The 23,034-nt window shown below is 49.8% G+C and overlaps 1 protein-coding gene across 1 annotated transcript in view; it reads right to left on the bottom strand.

The window, feature by feature from the left end:
• The window catches only part of RPH3A (rabphilin 3A), a 102,437-nt gene that overhangs the window by 17,559 nt on the left and 61,844 nt on the right, over positions 1-23,034 (bottom strand). Inside the window, exons 5-14 of the mRNA XM_027043849.2 lie at positions 21,301-21,430; positions 19,873-19,959; positions 19,200-19,365; positions 15,774-15,812; positions 15,540-15,692; positions 10,185-10,271; positions 8,810-8,872; positions 6,865-7,104; positions 4,244-4,323; positions 1,066-1,140 (exon numbers count right to left, since the gene is read on the bottom strand). Of these exons, the coding sequence (XP_026899650.1) occupies positions 1,066-1,140; positions 4,244-4,323; positions 6,865-7,104; positions 8,810-8,872; positions 10,185-10,271; positions 15,540-15,692; positions 15,774-15,812; positions 19,200-19,365; positions 19,873-19,959; positions 21,301-21,430 (1,120 nt within the window). The remainder of the gene's footprint in view (positions 1-1,065; positions 1,141-4,243; positions 4,324-6,864; positions 7,105-8,809; positions 8,873-10,184; positions 10,272-15,539; positions 15,693-15,773; positions 15,813-19,199; positions 19,366-19,872; positions 19,960-21,300; positions 21,431-23,034) is intronic.

The following is a 23,034-nucleotide window of genomic DNA, read 5'->3' as shown; positions in this document are numbered from 1 at the left end:
GGGGATATTGAAATTGTTCCTTCTGTCTTCCTCCATGCCTGAATTCCTTAGGGGACAAAGTTTTCATTTTGTTCTAAAAGAGAAGGCTAAAAACGCACTATGTCCAGAAGAGACATAGTGACATGACATAGTGGCCTGGTGACAAATCTAATTCATACTAACATGTAAATGACTCACTGGGTGCTTTGGCAAAGCAAGTTTGGATTGAGGACTGAGCAAAGACTCTCAAGGAGAATCGAATGTCACTGGGGAGTTAGAATGAGTAGTAGCCAAACACTTCAAAGTTTGGCCACGGCCAGGTGAGGGACTCTCCTTGATCCAAACAAAGAAAGGGTAAGAGAGAGAACATGCATGTGAATGCACGCACGTGTGTCCTCTTTTTGTGTGATGTGGCATTTCTTATTTGCAGAGATTTTTAACAGGCAGTTTCCCAAGATCACATAAGCGAGTGTGCGGTCGCCCTTGTTTTTAGGACATCCATATCAAATTAAGTCAACAAACCAGAAAACAAAACTCAAGAAAGCACCCTTTCCTTTCTAGCCTTGTCTTCTGAGTGGGTCAATCCAAAGGGAGGAGAGTTAACTCCATTTTCCCTTCCCAGGGCAAGGTCGCGATACACTGACTTTCACTCAGTAACAGAACATTGTCTCAAATGCTTAGCCCCACAGCCTGGAGAGAGTTACTCATTTCTATTAAGAGATGAGAAGTCTTTGGTTGGGACGTAAAGTGAGTGGGGGAAGTGAGCCACGGTCAGCACTGGGGAGCCACTGAAGGTATCTGAGCAGGTGGATCGCATAATCAGGGCTTCTGCTCCCCCCTGGCCTTCGGCAGCTCCTTGGATCCCAGGTTTCTGGGCTGGAGAAATGGGCAGAGCGCCTGCCCCTTGGGGAAGAATGACTCCTGTCATGACTCCTGTCTGTCCCTTACCCCTTGCAAGGACTTTACCGCTCAGGGAGGAGGGGCGCTGGGGCCAGATAAGGCTATTTTAGGCTCTGGGCTGGGAACCTTGGGTGCCTGCCAGGGCCCATGTGCCCAGCCTGCCGAGAGGCCCGGGCCATATGGTACCTTGCTGGCTCCCGGCAGGAGATGCAGCTTAACATAAGGATCAGCCAAGCCGTTGGAATCCATGGGCTTCAGTCCCTGCAAGAGAACAGGCAACAGCATGAGGGCCTCGGGAGGGCCTGGCACTCAACCGTCATAGGCAATGGACACAGCCCCTGACATCTGTCCTGCCCATCGGTCCACCCGTGTGCTTCCTCTTCCAAAGAGAGAGAAGGGAAGCGAAGTCTCTTGGAAAGAACGCCGGAATCAGGCAGACAGGATTTGAAGCCTGGCCATGTGTGACGCCTTCCCAGCTGTGTGAGTTTGGGCAAGTCCCTTAGCCTCCCTGAGCCTCATTTTCCACATCTGTCAAATGGGATGACAGTATCTGTTTCATGGAGCGGTATGACTTCAACACAGTTATACCTGTAAAGTGCTGGGCACAGAGCCTGGCCCACGGTAACTGCTGCGTTAAGGCTGGACTGTTATTTCTTCTTCTTTTTAAAAAAAATTTTTTTTCTTAATGTTTATTTATTATTGAGAGACAGAGAATGAGCAGGGGCGGGGCAGAGAGAGAAGGAGACACACAATCAATCCGAAGCAGGCTCCAGGCTCTGGGCTGTTGGCACAGAGCCCAAGGCGGGGCTCGAACTCACAAACCGCGAGATCATGACCTGAGCCGAAGTCGGACACTCAACCAACTGAGCCATCCAGGCGCCCCAAGGCTGGACTGTTATTTCTGAGATGGGAGGCGATGTTCCAGAACAGGGAAGATGGGAGAGGAGAAGCTGGGGAAAGAGGGCTTGAGTTCTGGCCCTGGCCCCTGTACTCATTTCTGAGACCTCAGTTTCTTCACCCATAAAAGGGGGATCACAATGTCTGCCTGGCCCCCCTCACAGGGCTGGAATGAGGCTCAAGGGAGACACTGTGGGGGAAGGGAGTTTGGGGCAGGGATTACACTGGGCTTGTTTATATGAGCAACCCCAAATTCCCGGGGCCCAGACACATTCTGTCAACTTCCTAGGCCCGGGCTGGGCAGACGTCCCTCCTCTGGGCTCCCACTGTCCCTTCTCACAGCCCTAATCCCAAAGTCATGCATCTTTGTGCACCTGTTTCCCTATCTGTTCACGTTCTTAGGGGATGAAGACCTCTCCCATGAAGGGCGAGCTCTGGGCCCCGCACTAGCGAGTGCGGACAATGTGGAGATGGTAACACAACGCGGGGTGCAAGGGGGAGAGCTCGCAGAGCAGCATCGTGGGTAAGAACGCAGGCTCCTGAGCTGGACTACACTGGTTCAAATCCCAGCTCTGTCACTTCCTGGCTATGTGATCTTGGCAGGTCCCTTAATCCCTCTGTGCCTTAGTGTGTCCGTCTATAAAATGGGGATGATGATGATAGACCCTTCCTCACAGGTTGCTGTGAAGGTGAAGGGGAACAAAGTAATCTGTGGAAAGCCCCGGAGGGTGTGTGATCCTCAGGAAATGCTATGGCCACAGTTTCTTGGCTGTTTCCCCAAAGTGAGCCCCAAAGCAGGGCCAGCCCTTGTTCACTCTGGGATCGCCAGCATTCGGGACAGTGCCTGGTACAGAGGAGGTATTTAGCAGACGTTTCTGGAATGACTACTGGGGTTCCAACGTTGCAAACTGGCAGACGCTGTGCCTTTAAACTCTGAATTTGAACGTCTCTGTTTGGGGCCTGCTCAGTCCAGTTGACCACAGTCACCATCACAGCCGAACATCTCACGCACCTTCCTCACCCCCGTTACCAGCCCGGCCCGAGAGCGTGTGAGTTTTCTGTGGCCCTGTCTCCAGGGGGCTGGCATGGTGTGGCATTCCCCCATTTCTGGAGCTGAAAGAGGGGACTGAATGCCTGGGCATTGAGCCAGACTCAAATCCAGCTCTATCCCTACCTGCCAGGTGACCTCAGGCTTTAACCTTTCTAGGACTCAGTTTCCCCATCTGTACAATGGGGCTAATAATGAGCCCCACCTCAGAGGTTCCCGGGAAGATATAATGAGATCATGAATGTGCTTACCTCACGGTGCTACTGGAGGCCGGGGGTGGGTGCAAGCACGTGCTTGCTATGGTGACGGATACAAAATACACGCTCAATGCCTCTTCCGAAGACGCGACCTGGGTGTGTTGACCCAGGAGTGGTGCCAGGCACTGCTGAGCCTCGTTTATATCCCAAACTGGGGCGTTAGGCAAGTGAAAAGGGGGGCTTTTAATCATTACAGCATCACAGGCGTGGCCAGGGACTGTCCTGGGCAGACGGGAATATGTGGCCACCTTCCTCTTAATGTTCAGTCATCCTTGGGACACCTCGCTGGCTCAGTCGGTTGGGCGTCTTGCTTTTGACTTCGGCTCAGCTTATGATCTCACAATTCGTGACATCAAGCCCTGCATCGGGCTCTGCGCTGACAGCGTGGAGCCTGCTTGGGATTCTCCCTCCCCCTCTCTGTCCCCCCCACTCACACACTCTCTTTCTCAGAATAAAAAAAAAAGTACTCAGTCATCCTTACAGGAGAGGCACATTATTATTCCTGATTTACAAATGGCACACTGAGGCACAGAGAGGCGAAGTAACTTTCCCCAAATCACACAGCCAGGAAGCAATGGAGCTGGTATTTGAACCCGGCAGTCTGCTTCCTGAGCCTTGTTTCTTGTTTGTTCTTCCACGTGGACCAGGCTTGCCGTGGGGGGAACTCTGGTCAGTTACTTTCTGGGATCTGCACTGGCATCATCCAGCTTTCCTCGGGGTCTGGAGTTGAGTCCGCTCACTCCCCGGGGGCCCGCAGCAGGGAGATGTTCTTGCATCTGCAACAATGGTTCCCCCGCCCCCACTCCAGCAGCTGCTCCAGCCCGACAGTCACGTCAACAGAAGGAGCCCTCGGTGGGCATGTCAGCTGTCAGGTCAGGCTGTCACCGCTTCCCCAGGCAGCGCCTCTTGGGCAGATTCCAGTTCTGCCCTTGAAGCCCGGCTGCCTCTGCTCCCGGGAGCTACAGATCAGTGAGCCCCTCCCCCCCCACCAGAGACCACCCCTGAAGAAAGTCCTCCAAAGGAAGTGGCCACGGTTAATTCCTGCCCCCTTCTCATTACCGTCACGGTCACAGATCAACAGGCCTGGTAACCCACGCCAACCCCGAGTCCCCTAGAAATGCCAGGGCATCCTAAGCGGTCCCCAGCTGGGCCTCTCACCTACCTTGGCTTTTATGATGGTGCAGTGCAGGGAGCTGTTGTCCTGGTCGTAGAGAAGACTGAACTCCAGGGCACCCAGGGTGGCTGAAGGGGGCAGAGGCAGGAACCGAGAGAACATTCATTCAGTCACTCAACAAACATTTCCGGAGCACTTACTAGGTGCCCAGTCCTGTCCAGGCATTGAGCCTACAGAGAGGAAGACTCAGTCCCTGCTCTGGACTCGCCATCCTGGTAGGCCCTCCTCTACTTTGGAGCCCTCAGCACACCTGTGATCAGTGAATCGGGTGAGCAATTGTCAAGTTAACGACTTCCCATCCTGCTAGATTGAGAGCCCCACGAGGGCAAGGGCTGTGACTGTCCTGTTCACTGCTGGGCCCCCACTGGGCACAGTGCAGGAAGCACAGTCGGTGCTCACTTACTTGCTAAAGGAATAAATGAATCTGGGCATTTGCCGTTACCTCTGCTTGGAATACTCTCCCTCTAGATCCTCACGTGGCTGCCATCTTCTCATCATCCACATCTCGGCTTAAATGTCACCTCCTCAGGGAAGCCCTCGCTGACCACTCCATCTAAAGCAGCCACCCCCGTGGCCATTGCCTTTATTTCCTTCCTGCTGTGCTATCTCTATTTGAAATGAACTCATTTGTATGTTAACTGTTTCTCTCCACTAGAATGGTAGTTCCGTTAGATTAGCCATCTCGGCTGCCTTTTTTTTTTTTTTGGCCATGGTGTCTCTAGCACCTAGAATAGTTTGGGGCACATAGTATGTACTTGATAAGTACTTATTGGTTATAAAGATGAGTGAATGAGTGAGTGAGCGGTATATACAGCTAAATACAGTATAGGATTGTTATAAATCACTGGGGTCAGCTCGTAAGAGGGACAGATACAAGCTGGGAGGGATCATCTAGGCTCAGCAGGTCAGTGAAGAGACACTTAGGGCCGAAGGAAGGAGCAGTGGATACTGTTCTGGGCACAAGTGCCAGTGTGCAGAAAGGCAGAAAGGTGGGCCGGACACAGTGTGCATTTCCAAGGCAGGAAACAGTTCGTCGCTCACAAGGCGGTGGACCTTCCTACGCTCCTTTCCCGAGACCGCAGACCCATGACAGAGCACAGGGGACAGAGGGGACAGCTGATATTTCATCCTGATCTATTTCACCCAGCTGATCTGCTACAGCAATGCGACCGTCAGCCCCTCCACTCACTGGCCCTGTGAGGTTGGACAGGTCCCTGAAGCTCTCGGAGCCTCAGTTTCACTATCTGCGAAATAGGAAGAGTAGAAGCAACTACTCCCAGGCCGAGCAGGAAGACTCAATGAGCACGTGCACGGAACACACTTAGAAAAGCGCCCGGCATAAAATAAGCAAGTATGGACTATTATTACTTCTGATGTGCATACCACATAAATATAATTCCTCCTGTGTGTTTAGGACTATATAATGATAACGACTGCCAGTTTTTCCTCCCAGGGGGTACCTCAGTTTACCATCCCCTCAGCTCCGTGCGGGAGGCAGTATTTGCTTCCCATTTTACAACAAGGAGTGGTGACACGGGGGGACCAAGCCACGCCACTGATCACGAATGTTCGTCCACTTCTTCTGAGTGGGTGCGGTCTGTCCCCCTGACCTGGAGCCCCTGGGACGCCCCCAACCCCACAACACGTTAGATCCAGACACGTGTCCTTCCACGCCTCCCTCCAGCTCACAACGGCCACCCCAGCTCTCCTCTGCTGCTCCACACACACCCAGGATAAGTGCCACTGCGTGTGTGTGTGTGTGTGTGTGTCCCTAGGACTTCGGGTCCGAGTGGGAGAGGGACACAGCAGGCATTGTATAAATCACTGAAGGAATGGATGCAAGAGGAAATGTCTAGAAATATTTGAATTACGGTTAAAAAATTACTTCGAGAAGACACACAATAAAGAGTTTTGGAAACTAGTAAAACACACACACACACACACACACACACATAAATGTAGAAGTGAGATGCTGGGTCGTATAATTCTGCTTGACTTATGGACCCACCAAACACTGAACATCTGAGCATTGTCGATGTAGTTGAATTGTACTCTTTAAAGTGGTTTAAATGAAAAAATGAAGTTTCAAACAGAGAGGGAGGCAAACCATAAGAGACTTGAATGAGGAGAACAAACTGAGGGTTGATGGGGGGGCTGGGGAGGGGGGGAAATGGGTGATGGGCACTGAGGAGGGCACTTGTTGGGATGAGCACTGGGCGTCGTACGTAAGCGATGAATCATGGGAATCTACCCTCAAAACCAAGAGCACACTGTATACGCTGTATGTTAACTAACTTGACAATAAATTATGTGTATATATATATATGTGATTTACATAATTTATGTGTATATATATATATATATATATATATATAAAAGTGATTTACATGGCAACTTTGATGTTACGCTTTTCATCACAATAAAAAACACACAGCACCTTCTCTTTAGAAAGCGGAGGTCATTTTTTGAATTCAGCAACACTTGTATCTTTATAACTTGATTGATACAGCTTATTAGGCTTGGCATATTGGGGGGGCTGTTCTGATGTCCCCGGGGACGACACCCCGAAGTGACTTTCCCCAAACACTCCTCCCCTAAGTGCCACCTACTTGCTTCGTCCGAATCGTAGCTGTTGGCTTCTTCCTCCTCGTCCTCCGGGGGCGGGGGCTGGCGGGCAGGGGCCACGGCGGGCTGGGGAGCCGCAGCAGCCACTTGGGAATAGGGGCCCGGTGGGTGGCCCCCTCGGTCCTCCCTGGCTCCAGCTGCTGAGTAGCCCCCAGCCCCCCCTGTTCTGTCCTCCCGGGCGGGGGCGGTGGCCCCTGCGTAGCTGGGCTCACCGGGAGCCACCTCTGCAGAGGAGATGGGGAGAGGGCAGGAAAGAGGCAGCTGAGACTCTGTGTCTGTGTCTGAGCCACTGTGGCAGCATTACCGTTAGTGATGAGTGCCTACTGTATACCGGGAGCTTGGCAAGCCTTGCACCAGAACTACCCCGGCCCGGCCACGGAGGATCACCATATCCAGTCGAGGGGGATGGGGCGGGGGGGGGGGGGCTCATGATGTCATTCACCAATTCTCAGAATGTTGCCTTTGTCAAAACCACCTAGGGAAGCTTGCAAAAATGCAGGTTCCTGGGCCCCACCCAGACTGAGTAGGCAGTGCAATGGGGCCCGGGAGCCTATGTCTCATAACAAGTCCCAGGAGCTGATTCAGACGTGGGCAGAACAGACCTCAGGGGGGCACTGATCAGCGGTGTGGTTCTGCAGCCAGACAGCCTGGGTTTGAATCTCCGCTGTGTGACCTGGGGCAAGTTACTTAAAGTCTCTGAGCCTCAGTTTCCTCGTCTGTAAAGTGGGAATTATGACACTGAAGGCACTCAAAGAGTGTCGGCTAATATTTTAAAAATTATCTACTACATGATAGGGGCACCTGGGTGGCTCAGGTCATGATCTCACAGCTCGTGAGATCATGTCCTGCATCGGGCTCTTCACTGAGAGAATGGAGCCTTCTCTCTCTCTCTCCCTCTCTTCCCCTTCCTTGCTCAGGCATGCACGCTCTCTCTTTCAAAATAAATAAATAAACTTACAAAAATATATAACCTACTACATGTATACTACTTAACACAGTACCTGGTGAGTTAGGAAGCAATGATTAAGCTGTAGCCATGGTAACCGAAGATGATGCATAACATCATATGCAAGAATCACGGTCACTTAGCATGACCTTAATCCACTCCAGGCCACGTGCTAGAGTTTTATGCGTATTTGTTTGTCTAATCCTCCCATCAATTCTGTGAGGTAAATCCTTGTATTATTCCCATTTTATTTTATTTTTTGTTTACTTATTTTCGAGAGGGAAAGAGACAGAGGGTGGGGGGGGGAGGGGCAGAGAGAGAGGGAGACACAGAATCCGAAGCAGGCTCCAGGCTCTGAGCTGTCAGCACAGAGCCTGACGTGGGGCTCAAACCCATGAACCATGAGATCATGACCTGAGCCGAAGTTGGACGCTCAACCGACTGAGCCACCCAGGCGCCCCAACTCTCTATTTGTTTTTAAGAGAGAGAAAGAGAAAGAGACAGAGCGAGCAGGGGAGGGGCAGAGAGAGAGGGAGCCACAGAATCTGAAGCAGGCTCCAGGCTCTGAGCTGTCAGCACAGAGCCTGATGCGGGGCTCAAACCCACGAACCATGAGATCATGACCTGAGCTGAAGTCGGGCACTTAACCCACTAAGCCACCCAGGCATCCCTCCCATTTTAGAGATAAGGATATTGAGGCCCAGGGAAGGAAGTTAAGTGACTTGCCCAGGGTCACGTAGCTGGGAAGTGAAGGAGCCAGGATTTGAATTCAGGTTAGTCCGTGCTCTTAACCACTGTATGCTCTGTCCTTTTCTATTTAATCTTGGTAAGGAGTATCTAGAGTTTTGGAATCAGGGGGTCCCTTAGAGCTCATCCGATGGGTCTCTGGGCACAGCTGGGGAAGGTCTGGCAGCCCGGGCTCTCTCACAGGAGGTGGGAGGGCGTGGCCACTGGACAGGTATGGGAGGAGGGGGAACACTTGCCTGGTCTGTGATCTGGAAAGCGTCCTGCTGGCCCAGGGCTGGCTTTGCCGCCTCCTGGAGGCCCTGAATGGGGAAAAGAGAGAGGGGTGGAGCACAGGTGGCATAATTTCCCTGTTCTTCCCTCTCCCCCCTCATGTCGGGGGTGTGGACACAGGCCTGGGGGCAGCAGGCGATGAGAAGGAGCCTCCAGGGCTGCAGGAATGGCCCCACTGGGGACTCTGGGGTCAGAAAGGCCTGGGTTCAAGCCCCAATACTTCCTTCCTGGGTCTACACAATGAGGATGCCTGTACCTGCTTGTCATGTTTCACGGGCTGTTATGAGGTTGATGGACGAATGGAGTAAGGATTGCTTGTGAGGGGACGGGCAAGTTTACACCCGGAGTCCCCCACTGCTACAGGGCCATTACTGGTCCAGGGGAATTTTTACAACTACATTTCCCAAAGCCTGGGATGGGGCGGGGGGAGAGCCGAGGGGGCATGAAAGATCATTCAACCACACAGGGAGAGAGTCGCGTCAGTTTCCACTGCCCTTCAATACCGACTCCATCGTGGAAACGTCTCATTCAGGTGCCACTTTGTCTCTAACTTTTGTGAATTTCCCTTCTGAGCAAAAAAAGGACAGAGCTCGGACTCAGAACCTTTCTCAGACCAGCGTACTGAGAACCTCACTGCGTTGTTCAATTTTCATGACATTAATTTTTAGAACTACCTTCTGCAATGGGTTGAATTGTATTCCCCCAAAGGATGTTGAGGTTCTAGCCCCCAGTCCCTGGAAACGTGGCCTTATTTGGAAGGAGGTTTCTTTGCTGATGATCAAGTTAAGATCACGCTCTGTCTCTGTCTCTCAGAAATGAATAAACGTTAAAAAAAAATAGAGCAAAATGTTAACAGCACCAATGAGGCATCACTCCTATTGTTTCATGCAATCCGCATTTGTTTAGATTTTCCCATATGACTCGTCTCTTTGGCCACCAATTTTTCCTGAATCTCACGCTACTGTTCTGGGAACCATGTGTCCCCAACATTCCCTTGAGAGAGGAGTTCGGAGATAGCGAGTTCTCTCAGTTGCATTTTTCAAGCGAACCAATTTGAGGAAAGATGCGAAGAAATGAGAGAGCAGGAGGCAGATGTATGAGGTAAGGACGGTGACGGAGAGTGACCCGACAACGAGGAGGGAAGGGGGCAGAGGCCGAGGCACTTCATGCAGGTAGGCTGATTCTGTCTGGCCCCTGCTCCACCTGCCCGCCCGGAGGGTTACTCATTCTGAGGGTTTGGAGGTGGCTGTGGCTTTGCACGAAGCTGGGGGGCTCTGCAAGCAAGGACGGGAGGTCCCAGGGTCACAGCTGGGTGACAGGTGGGGGTGGGGCGGCAGGTACCTGACTGCCCGGGCTGTGGAGGGGCTGGGCTCTGCACGGAGGCGGGGGCCGGTCTGGAGGCCTGGACTGAGTTTGCCCGTCGCAAACCTGCAGGGGTAAGGAAAGGAGACAGCCCGTCATGTCACACACACACACACACACACACACACACACACACACACACAGTGGACACGGGAGGAACCTTGGGTCTGGTCAGCTGGCACGAGGTAATGCCTTCCGGCTTTGAACTGAGTGCAGGCTCCGATGCTCTCTGCTCCTCCAGACCCTCTCCTCCCCCTCCGGTGCCTTCTCTCTTTGCAACACTCAGATGCCCTGAACCAGGTCACAACAACGACACGGGTGTTGAAAAGGGAAGGATGTCACCTCCACCTGTGTGACCTTGCACAAGCGACCTATCCTCTCCGGGCCTCGGTCTCCTCGCCTGCGAAATGGGGATAAGAGTACCTACTTTTTAGGGTTGTGGTGGAGATGCTGTGATGCGATACAGGCAACGTGCTCAGAACAGCACTTGGCATGGAGTAAACACCGAATATTATTATTATTATTATTATTGAATCTGGTCTCTATCTTCACATGGGCCTAGCTCTGCATCCCAGTTTCTTGTATAAGCTGTGTGACTTTAGGATGGTCATTCACCCTCTCTGCATCTCTGAGCTCTACCTACTGATAATAATGAGTTGTCATATATTTAATGCTTACCATGTTCCAGGGACTTCACATATAAGAGGTTGTTTAATCTCTATACTCCATGAGGTGGGCGCTGATTTACCTCCATTTTACAAATGGGGAAGCTAGGCACAGAGGGCTAACATCTCTTGCCGGGTTAATGGCAAAGCCAGGATTTGAACTCAGGCATTTGGTCTCCGGAGTCTGCCTGAGACCAGGAGGTGCTACTGTCTCCTCCAGAGCTACTGGAGGATCAAATGGGATAATGTACACAGCAGGTCCTGACATCCAGAAGGCATGACATTCCTGGAAGAAAGTCCTTTCTCACTTCTCTGGGCTGGATCCCGCCTTTCCTGAACTCAGCCCTGTGTCACTGGAGAGATGCTTGAATGCTAATGACAGAAGGTGCTTTGCCACCGCTGGCTGGGGGCTGACCAGTCCCTCTGTCTTGTCCCCGGGGCCTGTAGTAGCACTGTGCTTTTGTTCATCTGGGTCCTTGTTCATTCCTTCATTCATTCACTCACTCATTCAACAAGTGTTCATTGTCTACGAACTGCCCATCTTGATGGACAAAAATCACCTTAATTCCTCCAGGAGCAGATGGCCCAGTCAGAGGAGGGAGGCAGACACTGAAATAATGGGTTTATAAAGCAGCGATAACAGTGAACACCCACTGAGTGCTTCAAATGTGCCAGGCCGTGAGCCTCGCCTCAGGGAACCCTCACAACTTGACGCCATGCGTAGCGTTATGGTCCCCGTTTGCGGTCAAGAAAAGGGAAGAAAAGGGAAGCTAAGTGTGCCCAAGGTCACGTATCTAGGAAGTGGCTAGGACCTCCGACCAGGTTCACCCGGCTCTGGAATCCCGCGAGTAATAATGCACATCGGCCCTCACGGCATGTCAGGCTGTGTTCTGAGATCTGAGGTTTTAGTTTACTTAATCCTTTAGAGCAACCCGAGATAAGAATGATTACCATTATCATTTCCATTTGATAATAAAGGAAAGCCCGGTGCCCCGATCTGTAAAATGGGAACACCCAGCTGGTAAGTGGTCGAGCTGGGATCTGACCCCACACGGTCTTTGATCTGGTATTTGTGCACTTGACATTGAACTGAAATGGCCATACAGGTAAAGAAGTAACATCACGGGGGGATGGAGGGGGGATGGGGACGCTTCACAGTGAAGGTGGCCTTTGGATTTGGAGTTTGGGTTTTTCCAACCCAAACGGAGGTCGTCGATGCACAGGCGACCTCTGTAGCATAAAGCAAAGTCAGGATAACTCTGGTTTATTCCATGGCATTAACTCCAGGTCCCAGATCTGGAGAGAAAGGGGCCCTGGGAGGCATCGGGATAACTGAATGGAAGATGCAGAGGTCAGCTGATTCTTGTCAAGGATCTGGGGCCCGAGTTGCAAGTTGTTCTCAGCGCTCCTGGTGGGACCCCCCTCTGGGGCTTAGGCTCGTCACTGAGGGCTCCCGGCATGACGGAACCTTTTCTTTTTCTTTTTTTTTTTTTCAATGTTTATTTATTTTTGGGACAGAGAGAGACAGAGCATGAACGGGGGAGGGGCAGAGAGAGAGGGAGACACAGAATCGGAAACAGGCTCCAGGCTCTGAGCCATCAGCCCAGAGCCTGACGCGGGGCTCGAACTCACGGACCGCGAGATCGTGACCTGGCTGAAGTCGGACGCTTAACCGACTGCGCCACCCAGGCCCCCCAACGGAACCTTTTCTTACACAGCAAGGGCAGCTGGGCTACAGATCAGGAACGGTCGCAACCATCCCTTCCTCCGATGGCACAAAAAGGGTGGCACAGACGTGTCTGTGTTTTGGAGCAGCAGACCCCTCTGACCGACCTCAGTGCCACTAGGTAGGATTTGCATTGCCATAGCTATGAGATGTGTGGATAATATAAAAATTGCAAGACGCTGGCCCTTCCTCTGCTCAGGATCCTTCTGTGGCTCCCTGACACCCTCGGGAAAAAGTCCAAACTCTTTTATCTGACTATTCAGGCTCTCAAACAATGGTTCTCAAACTTCAGCATTCACTGAAATCACATGAAGAGTTTGCTTAAGAAGTGCAGCGTCTGGATCCCGGTCCCAGAAATTCTGATTTCGTAGGTCTGAAATGCGGCAGAGGAACCAGTGTTTTTAACACTCACCTAAGGTGCCTGGATCTGCCGACCGCCTGTCTTCTGCTGCTCTCTCAGGGAGAGGGATTCTGGCTACGACACGCTTTAGATGGTGACAAGCACTGAGTAGAGCTGTGTGTCAGAACTCTGGGGACTCAGAGGAGGGAGCAATGAACTCTTCTCAAGGTGAAGCAGGGCGGATGCTACAAGTTTCACAGACGAAGGGACATTACACTGACTCGAGGGACAGGGGATCCAAATCTGGCTCAGGAATACTGTGTGACTGCCTTTTCCCTCAACAGGCAAAATAATACACGGGCTAAAAGCGCAGTCTTCAATATACAAAAGTTAGCTAAAAATAGATCAAAGACCTAACTGTAAGAGCTAAAGCTAAAACCACAAAAGTCTTAAAAGAACACATTCAGGGAAAATGTCACGACATTGGCTTTGGAGCGACTGTTTGAATATGGCACGCAAAGCGCAGAGAACAAAAGAAAATGAGAAAAATTGGACTTCATCGAAATTAAAAACTTCTGTGCATCAAAGGACCCTATCAGTGGGGTGAAAAGGCAACCCACAGAATGGGAGAAAATATCTGCGGATCATAGATCTGACGAGGGATTAATATCCAGAATATATAAAGAACTCCTGTAAGTCAACAATAATAAAACAAAGATCCCAAATGAAAAGTGGGCAAAGGACTGGAAGAGACATTTCTCCAAAGAAAATATATGAACAGCCAATGAGCACATGCAAAGATGCTCAATGTCACGAATCATCAGGGAAATGCAAATCAAAAACATGAGATATTGCTTCACACGCATTAGGATGGTTACACACACATACTATATATATACGTATATATATACGTACATATATATATACATGTATATATCCTACATATACAGACACACATGTATGTATATATAAGCGTTGGTGAAGACGTGGATTAACTGGAACCCTTGTATATTTCTGGTAAGACTGTAAAAATGGTGAGGCCACTGTAGAACACAGTATGGTGGTTCCTAAAAGATTTAAGCATAAATTTACCATATGGTCTATCTATTCCACATATATATATATATATATATATATATATATATATATACCCCCAAATTAAGAGCAGGAACTCAAATCGATACTTGTACACCAATGTTCATTATGCACAACAGCCAAAAGGTGGAAACAGCCCAAATGTCCATCAACGGATGAATGGATAAAGAAAATGTCTACCCGCAAAAGGCCACATACTGTGTAATTCCATTTATGTGAAATGTCAAGAATAAGCAGATCCACAGTGGTCAGTGGATTCCAGGGGCTGGGGGGGAAGACGGAATGGGGAATTAGCGTTTAGTGGGTACAAGGTTTGTTTGAGATGGTGAAATCGTTCTGGAGATGGTTAGTGGTGATGGTTGCATGACAATGGGAATGTACTTGGGGCCCCTGAACTATATACTTCGAAGTACTTGAAACGGCAAACTTAATATTAGTGTATATTTTTTACCACCATTAAAAAAGATTTTTTTAAAAGCATCGTCAATAGAAACTTCACCTCTGGAAGGGGAAAAACAAGAAGCCCAGGCTTTAATGTCGGACAGACACGGGTTTCATTTCCATCTGAACCAATTGACAGCTGTGTGACTTAGGGCAAACGGCATCAATTCTCTGAGCCCAGTTTCTCCATCTGTTAAATGGGAATAATAGGAATCTTCGCAAAAGGATTTGGGGGTATGACAAGGATCGAAGGAGATGATGTATGTGAAGAGCTCGGGACAATGTCTGGCACATGGTAGGCACTCAACAGATATTCCATGATGTTGTAGACCTGAGAAATTCTTCTTTGTCTGTGAATCTGAACCATAGGTTCACTAGGGGGTGTGCACAGTGGATTAAGCACAAGGTATGTGCCCAGCTCTCCTGCCAAGAAGAAGAGGGACTAAGGGCCTAAGCTATACACCCACTATTCAGGAAGAGAAGCCAGAGGTCAACATGGGACCTAAATATTCAGCCCATCTAACTTGGGACCTGGTCCAAAAGTCCAAGTCCAGGAATCAAGGATTCCCACCATCATGCACTCTCACCAAATAAATCCACTTTGAGTGCAGCTGGAGGTGCTGGGACCCAATGAGATGAGAAGCGTCCTGGCCGTGCTGACCTACCCCATCCTCATGGATGGCAGAGGACGCCGGCCAAGAGAAGAAAGAACTTGGGTGGGTCTGTGAGAGGGAAGCTTCCCTACTGTACTCAAAAGTACGTTGCATTTTCCTTAGGGCTTCCAGGGAGGAGGGCAAAAAACCCACATTTTCCTTACATTTGGCGTTAGAGCAGGAAAGGGATATAACCCAAAGTATGGATGTGCAGGGTAAGAATTGTTTCTGAGCTCTGTCTTTCCTCTACCATAGACTAGAACCAGCATCTAGAACAGAGCGTGGCACACAGTAGATACTCAGCAGATACTGAATGAATAAATGAATTAAAACATTGTCCTCCCCGCCCCCCCCCCAACTCCTTTTGATTCTCTTCCTCCAGGAAGCCCATCTAGATTTGCCCATGTCTCCTACCAGCTGGGCTCCGGCTGGAGTCAGCGGCAGCCCCACCGTGGCCATGGTCCCAGCTCTCTGAGTCCCGGCTGGATGAGCTCATGCGTGCCTCAGAGGCCCTGCGCACAGGAGGCCCATAGCTTCCTCGCCCGGGGGCAGAGGCCAGGTCAGGACCTGGAGGGAAAAGCATGTATTAAATGGAGAAAGGGCAAGAGAGGGATGGGATAAAGTAGAAGACAGGGTGGGCAGGACTACCTGTCCTCTGACCTGGGCCCCTCCGGTCTTCCGTGTCACCTGGAGAGAGAGAGATGAAGAGAACTTGTTTTATGGTTTCTGGAGAGCTGCCACTTAAGGAACACACAAAGGGGCCCATCGCCACCCCTAGGAACTTTTAAAAAGTGAACTGAAAGTCTCTTCTCCTTTCTTCCCCTGTGGTGTAGCTCCCATTTACAATCTCACATGATTTCCTTGGCATGCACACGCACATGTGAGCACACACAGGCTTTCAAAAGAGCAAACTGGGATCCTCGGTCAATGATCACACAAACTGTTCTAGAATGTGCTCAGTTGATTTGATTTTCCCCAGGACTCACTCACCGAGCATGCTCCAACCTCAAGTCCTTTTGCACATCACATTCTCAAACGTTCCATGAGCCCTCTCTACGCTTCTCTCCAAACACCGTCTCCGTAGACAGCCCTTCTGTGGCCACTCCATCCAACACAGACCCTCCTGCCACGTCTGTCCCCCTCACCCGCTTCATTTTGCCTCTGGCTGTCATCACCACTGATATTCTATTATATCTGCATATGCTGTCTGTCGAGTATCTGTTTCCCCCAGTAGAATTTTAGCTGTGCGAGGACAAGGATTTTGTCTGTTTCATTTATCACTGTGTTCCTAGGGCACAGAACAGAGCCTGGAACTCGTTGGGCATTCAGTAAATATTTTTTAAAAGAATATTGTAAGCTCCTATCATGGGCATAATGCAAAATCTATCATACACATTTACGTCATTGGATTCTAAAAGACGCCTAACATAGCATGGTATGGCTAGATCATAATCCATTAGACAATCCCATTAATGAACATTTGGGTTTCTCCAGTGGTTCTGCGATAGAAAATGGCACATAGAAAGTGATACAATAAATATACTTACACATATATCTTTTTATATTGGTCCTTTTAAACCTTTTTAAATATTTATTTGTTTTTGAGAGAGAGAGACAGAGCACAAGCTGGGGAGGGGCAGAGAGAAAAAGAGACAAAGAATCTGAAGCAGGCTCCAGGCCCAGAGCTGTCGGCATAGAGCTGGGCGTGGGGCTCGAACTCACAAACAGTGAGGTCATGACCTGAGCCAAATTCAGATGCGTAACTGACTGAGCCACTCAGGCGCCCCTATATTGGTCCTTTTATTGCTGTTAAATATATTCCCAGATAGGGATTGCTGGATCAAATGGTATATACACTTCAAATTTTAATAAATTCTGCCATAATACTTTCCAGTAGGCTGGAGGTGACTTATAGTCCTACCAATGGTTTATAGGGTATTCATTTCCGCCACATTCATCAGCACTGGATGTTATTACCAATAATTTTTTAGGTGGCACTGCGCAACGCTGGTGATGTTACTTCTTTCTAGCGACGTGAGTGGGTGTCACATCGACTGTAGTCTTGGAGTTAATGCTTTGTCCAGAGTTTATGTGATAAGCTAATTCATACTATTTATGTGCGTATGTGTCTGTGTCTACGTGATTAACGTGATATAACATTGGCCAACATCTACGAAGCGCCACATCGTGCAAAGCACTTCCCATGTAGTATCTCATGTAACCTTCAAAATAACCCGGTGAGTTGTTCAGCCCATTTCATAGGTGAGGAAAGAGTCTCAGAGGGCCAGGCGACTTGCCCAAGCTCACGCAGCTGGTAAGTAGCAGAGAAATGAGATTCAGGTCCTCCTGGTCTCAGATGTCCCAGATCTTGACAGTTATGCCATGTAGTCTTCTCAGCCTACAGGGAATAGTGCTTAACCAGGAAGAAGGAAGTCTTGGGGGTGAGTGTGGGGGCTCCTCGGGGATGTGCTGTATATTGAGAATTTGGTATTTCTCTGCCAAGGAGCAGAAATTGCTCATGTCATGTCAGGAGGAAAACATCTGGTGAATGCCATGTGGGTGCCAGGCACGACCCTGGGCACCTTGAGAAGTCATCTTACAGGAGGCATAGTTGGACATTTGAACTTTTGAGACCTTCAACTATAACTTTCCTTTCAGAAACACTGCCTGTGCTCAACTCCAGAACCGTCATTCAGACCAGATTTTATCATTTAGTGTTAGCTGAAATTATTACAGGGGCCTCATCTGGTCGGACCTAATGGTCTCACTCAATTATGATATGTTTTGATAGCAGTGGCTTCTTTTCTTTTAACTTTTTTTTTTTTTGCCTCTCCCTTTTATCATCATCATTTTACTAATTAATCATAATACTTGGGTAATAGGGATAATATCCACAGTCACGGTACTTTTCTTTTATGAGTCCCCCTTTTGCTCAACTTTCACTTTTAATTAGTACAATTTCAGATATGCTGATGGTTGATAGCAGAAGTATGAGGGACAAGGAAGGCCTTCTCAGCAAATCCCCCTCGGGCTCCAGTGTGTATTTTGGTGACAGAAGTCTCTCAGCTTCTAGTTTTAATTCCCACCTCTGTTGTACCTCTAAACACTCCATCAGGGATGACAGCGAAAGCTTTTGGCAGCCTGACATTGCTGGAGACTTCCCTGTTCTACCCTCTTTTTAAAAACCGTTTTAAATTCCACTATTATACAATAGTATTATTGTGTAACACTATACGATACGATACAGTGTCACATTAGTTTTAGGTGTATGATAGTGAGTCAACACTTCCATACAACACCCACTGTGCGTCATGACAAATGCTCTCCTTAATCCCCATCGCTTCTTTCACCCATCCCCCCACCCTCTCTCCTCTGGTAACCATCAGTTTGTTCTCTATAATTAGGAGTCTGTTTCTTGGTTTCTCTCTCTCTCTCTCTCTCTCTCTCTCTCTCTCTCTCCCTTTGCTCATTTGTTCTGTTTCTTAAACTCCACATATGAGTGAAATCATATGGCATTTGCCTTTCTCTGACTGACTTATTTAGTTCTGCATTATACTCTCCAGCTCCGTCCGTGCCGTTACAAATGGAAAGATTTCATTCTTTTTTATGGCTGGGTAATATCCCTGTGTGTGTGTGTGTGTGTGTGTGTGTGTGTGTGTGTGTGTGTATCTCACATCTTCTTTATCCATCATCAATCTATGGACACTTGGGCTGCTTTCATATCTTGCTTATTGTAAATAGTGCTACTATAAACACAGGGGTGAATGTATCCCTTTGAATTAGTGTTTTTGTATTCTTTGGGTAAATACCCAGTAGCACCACTGCTGAATCATAGGGTAGTTCTATTTTTAAATTTTGAGGACACTCCATACGGTTTTCTACACGGGCTCGCTATGCTACCCTCTTGACAAAGGTTCATGGTGAGTTGTGCAGTGGACATAGGGGTCCTAAATCCAGAGGCTGGCTGTCCACCAACTGGGTGGAAACACAGTCATGATGTCAGGACATCCTCTAGGTAGACCAGTTAGCCAAGACCTGTCCGTGGTCCTGAAAGGAGAAGCTGTTTTGTTGTACCTCGGGTTGGAGCCCGGGCAGCATGCTTGGGCTCAGGAGTGACCTGCTCAGGGACAGCAGGCTCACTGACAGGCTCCTGGGGCTTGGTCTTCCTTATAGGCATAGGCTGTGGGAGGACCTGTTTGGGGAATCCCTTGAAGAACCACGCTCCAGAACGCTTCCACACCTGGGGGAGGACAGGGAGAGGATGAAGACATGGCAACCATGCACTATCAGCCCTGCCTTCATGAGTGCCAGTTTTTACCTTTACTCCCTGCACTCAGCACACCGACACACCACATAGCCTGTCACAACTCCTCTTTGATTCACACAACAACCCCAAACACTCCGTAGAGAGGGCCTGAGTACACCCATCTCCTGGATGGGGAAATTTGAGGATCAGAAAGGTGATGAACTAGTATAAGGTCACACAGCACCTGCCACCTCTTACACGCGGTGAGCTCCCTACGTCGAGGAAGAGTCAAGTCACAGAAGCGGGAGATGAGAAAAGGATTTCATTCAAACACTCACTGAACAGTCCTGCCAGTGTTCACAGCTGAGCTGGTTCCTTGTTACCAATCCCATAAGACCTACACCTAACCAGGCTCCCCAGCCCTCAGTGGCCACCCTGCTTCCCGGCTGGCAGTGAGGAGGGGGGGATTGGACAAATAGGGACGGTGACCGCTCCACTCACCTCTCTTTGCTCGATGCAGATTTTACAGAGCCACACGGAATGCGGGCGGTTATTGGAGGTCTCCACCCCACACTTAGTGCAGACGTTCTGGGGACAAAACATAGCCCAGTGCACACTCACATATGCCAGGCTCCGAGCTGCCAGTGATCGGGGCCAAGGGGCTGGGAGGCAACAGAGCCCCTCTCTCTCTTGGTGGATAGAAAGAGCTGGAACTCCCCATTTCTCACCTCCCTCTCATGACCAAGGCCAGCTAGGATTAAAGTTCCAATTTGAGTTTCGATTTCCAATAATGAGAACTGGAGTCATCCTCCAGCACTGGATGAGTATATTCTCTGGAATTTTCCAAGAGTCCTTGTGGGGTCTGAATTTTTGGCATCCATATGGGGGAGATCACTGACATGATTTTTAAAGAGGAAAGCCACATACTTATTTTTTCTCTCTTTCCCTTTTGTTTTTTTTCTTTCTCTCTTTCTTTCTCTCTCTCTTTCTCTCTCTCTCTCTCTCCTTCCCTTTCCTTCCTTCCTTCCTTCCTTCCTTCCTTCCTTCCTTCCTTCCTTCCTTCCCACATGAATCTGACATTACCTAGATTATGGCTGCAGGTTCAGCTCCTTGAAGAGAAGGAAGTTACCTGTGCAAATGCCATGACTGTGATGGAACATTATACTTTTGGCTGAGTTTCCTGGCAGTCAAGACAAAACGGAAAACTGAATAGGTCACGGAATTTTTACTACGTGGCTGACTGCAGAAGACAAGTTTTGGGGCATAAACTTTCCCCAATACCGCATTCTAAATGCTAAGTGGGACCCCAAGCAGGAGATGCCAAGTGACATTCTGGATGTCCCCAGCTCACATGTTCCCCTGAATTCCTTTCCGGGGAATTCAGGCAGACCCAAGGACAGGTATATCTGCGTCCTGGAACTGTCACGTGCGGACAGCTTGAGGAGAGGGTGCAGGGTGGAGGGAGACTCCTTTAAATACTCAAGAAGCCCAATGGCCCTAACTGGGCTGGAGAGGGGCTTTCTAAGCCAGGGTAAGAGGATGCTGGGTAAACCTTCCATGTTCACACAGGTGTAGACACCTGCCCAGCATGTTCTTTAGCCTGACACATAGCCTGCTAAGCTACGACCAGGACACCTGCAGGCTCAACCATAGCCTACATCCTGTCTCAGGTTCCCATGTTCATCCTAGATGGAGCTGAGCTCCAAGGGGACAGAGGGGTCAGAACATCTTCCAGAAGAGGAACCAGGGTTCAGGGTTGCCTAGAAGATAGCTGGGCATGGGAGCATCCCCAAAGGAATCATATTCTGGCAACTACCGTTCAGAATCCAAGCTCCGTCCCCAAGACCCAGGGTCCCCCAAGGCTCGAGCCCAGGCTTAGTCCCCTGCATGTGCTGAGAAGGGCAGCAGGGAGGAGGAGGATGATAGTACCTTTTTACAGTCCTCACACACCACACAGGTGGAGCCCAACATCCCCAGCTGCTCTCCACACAGTATGCACCGGTTCACCCCGTCCCCAGCCACGTTCTTCCTCATGTTCTCCAGACGGTCCACCAGGCGCCTGGAAGCAGACACAGAGTAATGAGGGCCTCATAGGACCGGGGACCACGGCATCTCCTAGTATCAGGCTGACGGTCTTGACCTTCTCTGAGTCATAGACCCTTGGGTGTCTGATGAGGACTCTTGGACCCTTCCCCCGAAAAAGGCATGTGTGCATGAAATTCTGATACGTTTTCAGAACACCACAGACCCATATCCCAGATCTCCCACCTCCTTCTATTGACTTCAGATTAAACACCTTCTCTAGACTTACTATCTCACATCACCTCCTCCAGAGAAAACTGCCTTCTGGGCTCCAGATCCCTTTAGCTAATTGTCGACATGACGTCTTCACTCGGATGTCTTCGTTGCCGTCTCAAAGTTTAGTTTCAGCTGCTCCTCATCTTGGCTGTTCTCCAACCCCGTCCCTAACACACCTGCTCCCATTCTCAGGCGGGAGCTGGACCCGGCCCACCCCTCCAAGGACCGGGTTCCCGCTGGGGGCACCACGGGCATGAGAACCACCGGGATACAACTTGGGTATCAGAGGTTCTAGAAGGACCCTGGGAGCCACCTGATGCTGACTCTCCCCACAAGCCTCCTCGCTCCTGCCATCCCCTCAAAGTGCTCGGATTTGCAGTGTTAAAAATAGCAACTTCTCCCTTTGTGTTTCATTCAACAGAGAGCCACTCTGTCCAGGGAAGAGCCAGGAGCAGCCTGCGGGCTCCAGAGCCTCTGCTGTGACCCAGATTGGACAGAGCTGCTTCGGCAGGCAGGGTGCACAGGGCCAGAGGCAGCACACTCCTCCTTTCCTCCCCCTCATCTTCCCTTCCCCCTCTCCCTGTGTTTTCCCTAGAAATTGTTTTTATAGGATGATGGGTGGAGCGGTAACCAGGAGCAAGCCCCCCAGTCCACGGTCTCAGATGACCTAGAGTAACAGTAGCCGATGTGTACTGAGCACTTAGTACATGCCAGGTACAGAGATAAGCACTCCACATCAATTTTCTTAAGGACTCCTTCCAGTAGTACTATACGCTGAGCACTATTCTTGTCCCCATTTTCCAAATGGGAAAACTGAGAGGTTAAGTGATTTACTCAAGTCGCACAGTTGGGAAGTGGAGAAAGCTGGGATCCAGACCCAGGCAGTTTGTGCTGAGTTCCTAGTTCCTATTCTTTTTTTTATTATTATTATTATTTTACTTTGAGAGAGAGAAAAAGCACAAGCGGGGAAGAAGCAGAGAGAGAATTCCAAGAAGGCTCCACACAGTCAGGATGGAGCCTGATGTGGGGCTCAAACCCACGAACTGTGAGATCATGTCCTGAGCCGAAGCCGGACGCTTAACTGACTGGGTCATCCAGGTGCCCCCTGAATCTCTGTTCTTAACTGCAATACACCCTGCTGTTATGTGCCAAGCAGAGCCACGGGGGTCTTCTGGAACAGTCTGATCTCCACCCTGCTGGATCCTCCTGCAGTCCCTACACCAAGGGACCCTCAATGATTGGTAAGTAGGTACCAACTCACACACACCCAGTTACCCTAGCTGGTTCTGTCCATCTCACTTCCCTGAGCTTGGGACAAGACACCCAACAGCTGCCCCATCATTTTGTTTCCTGGAAAAGCCCTTA

This window comes from Acinonyx jubatus, chromosome D3 (genome assembly GCF_027475565.1).
Source record: "Acinonyx jubatus isolate Ajub_Pintada_27869175 chromosome D3, VMU_Ajub_asm_v1.0, whole genome shotgun sequence".
NCBI classification, from domain to species: Eukaryota; Metazoa; Chordata; class Mammalia; order Carnivora; family Felidae; genus Acinonyx; species Acinonyx jubatus.
This window is presented reverse-complemented; position numbering and strand designations above follow the sequence as displayed.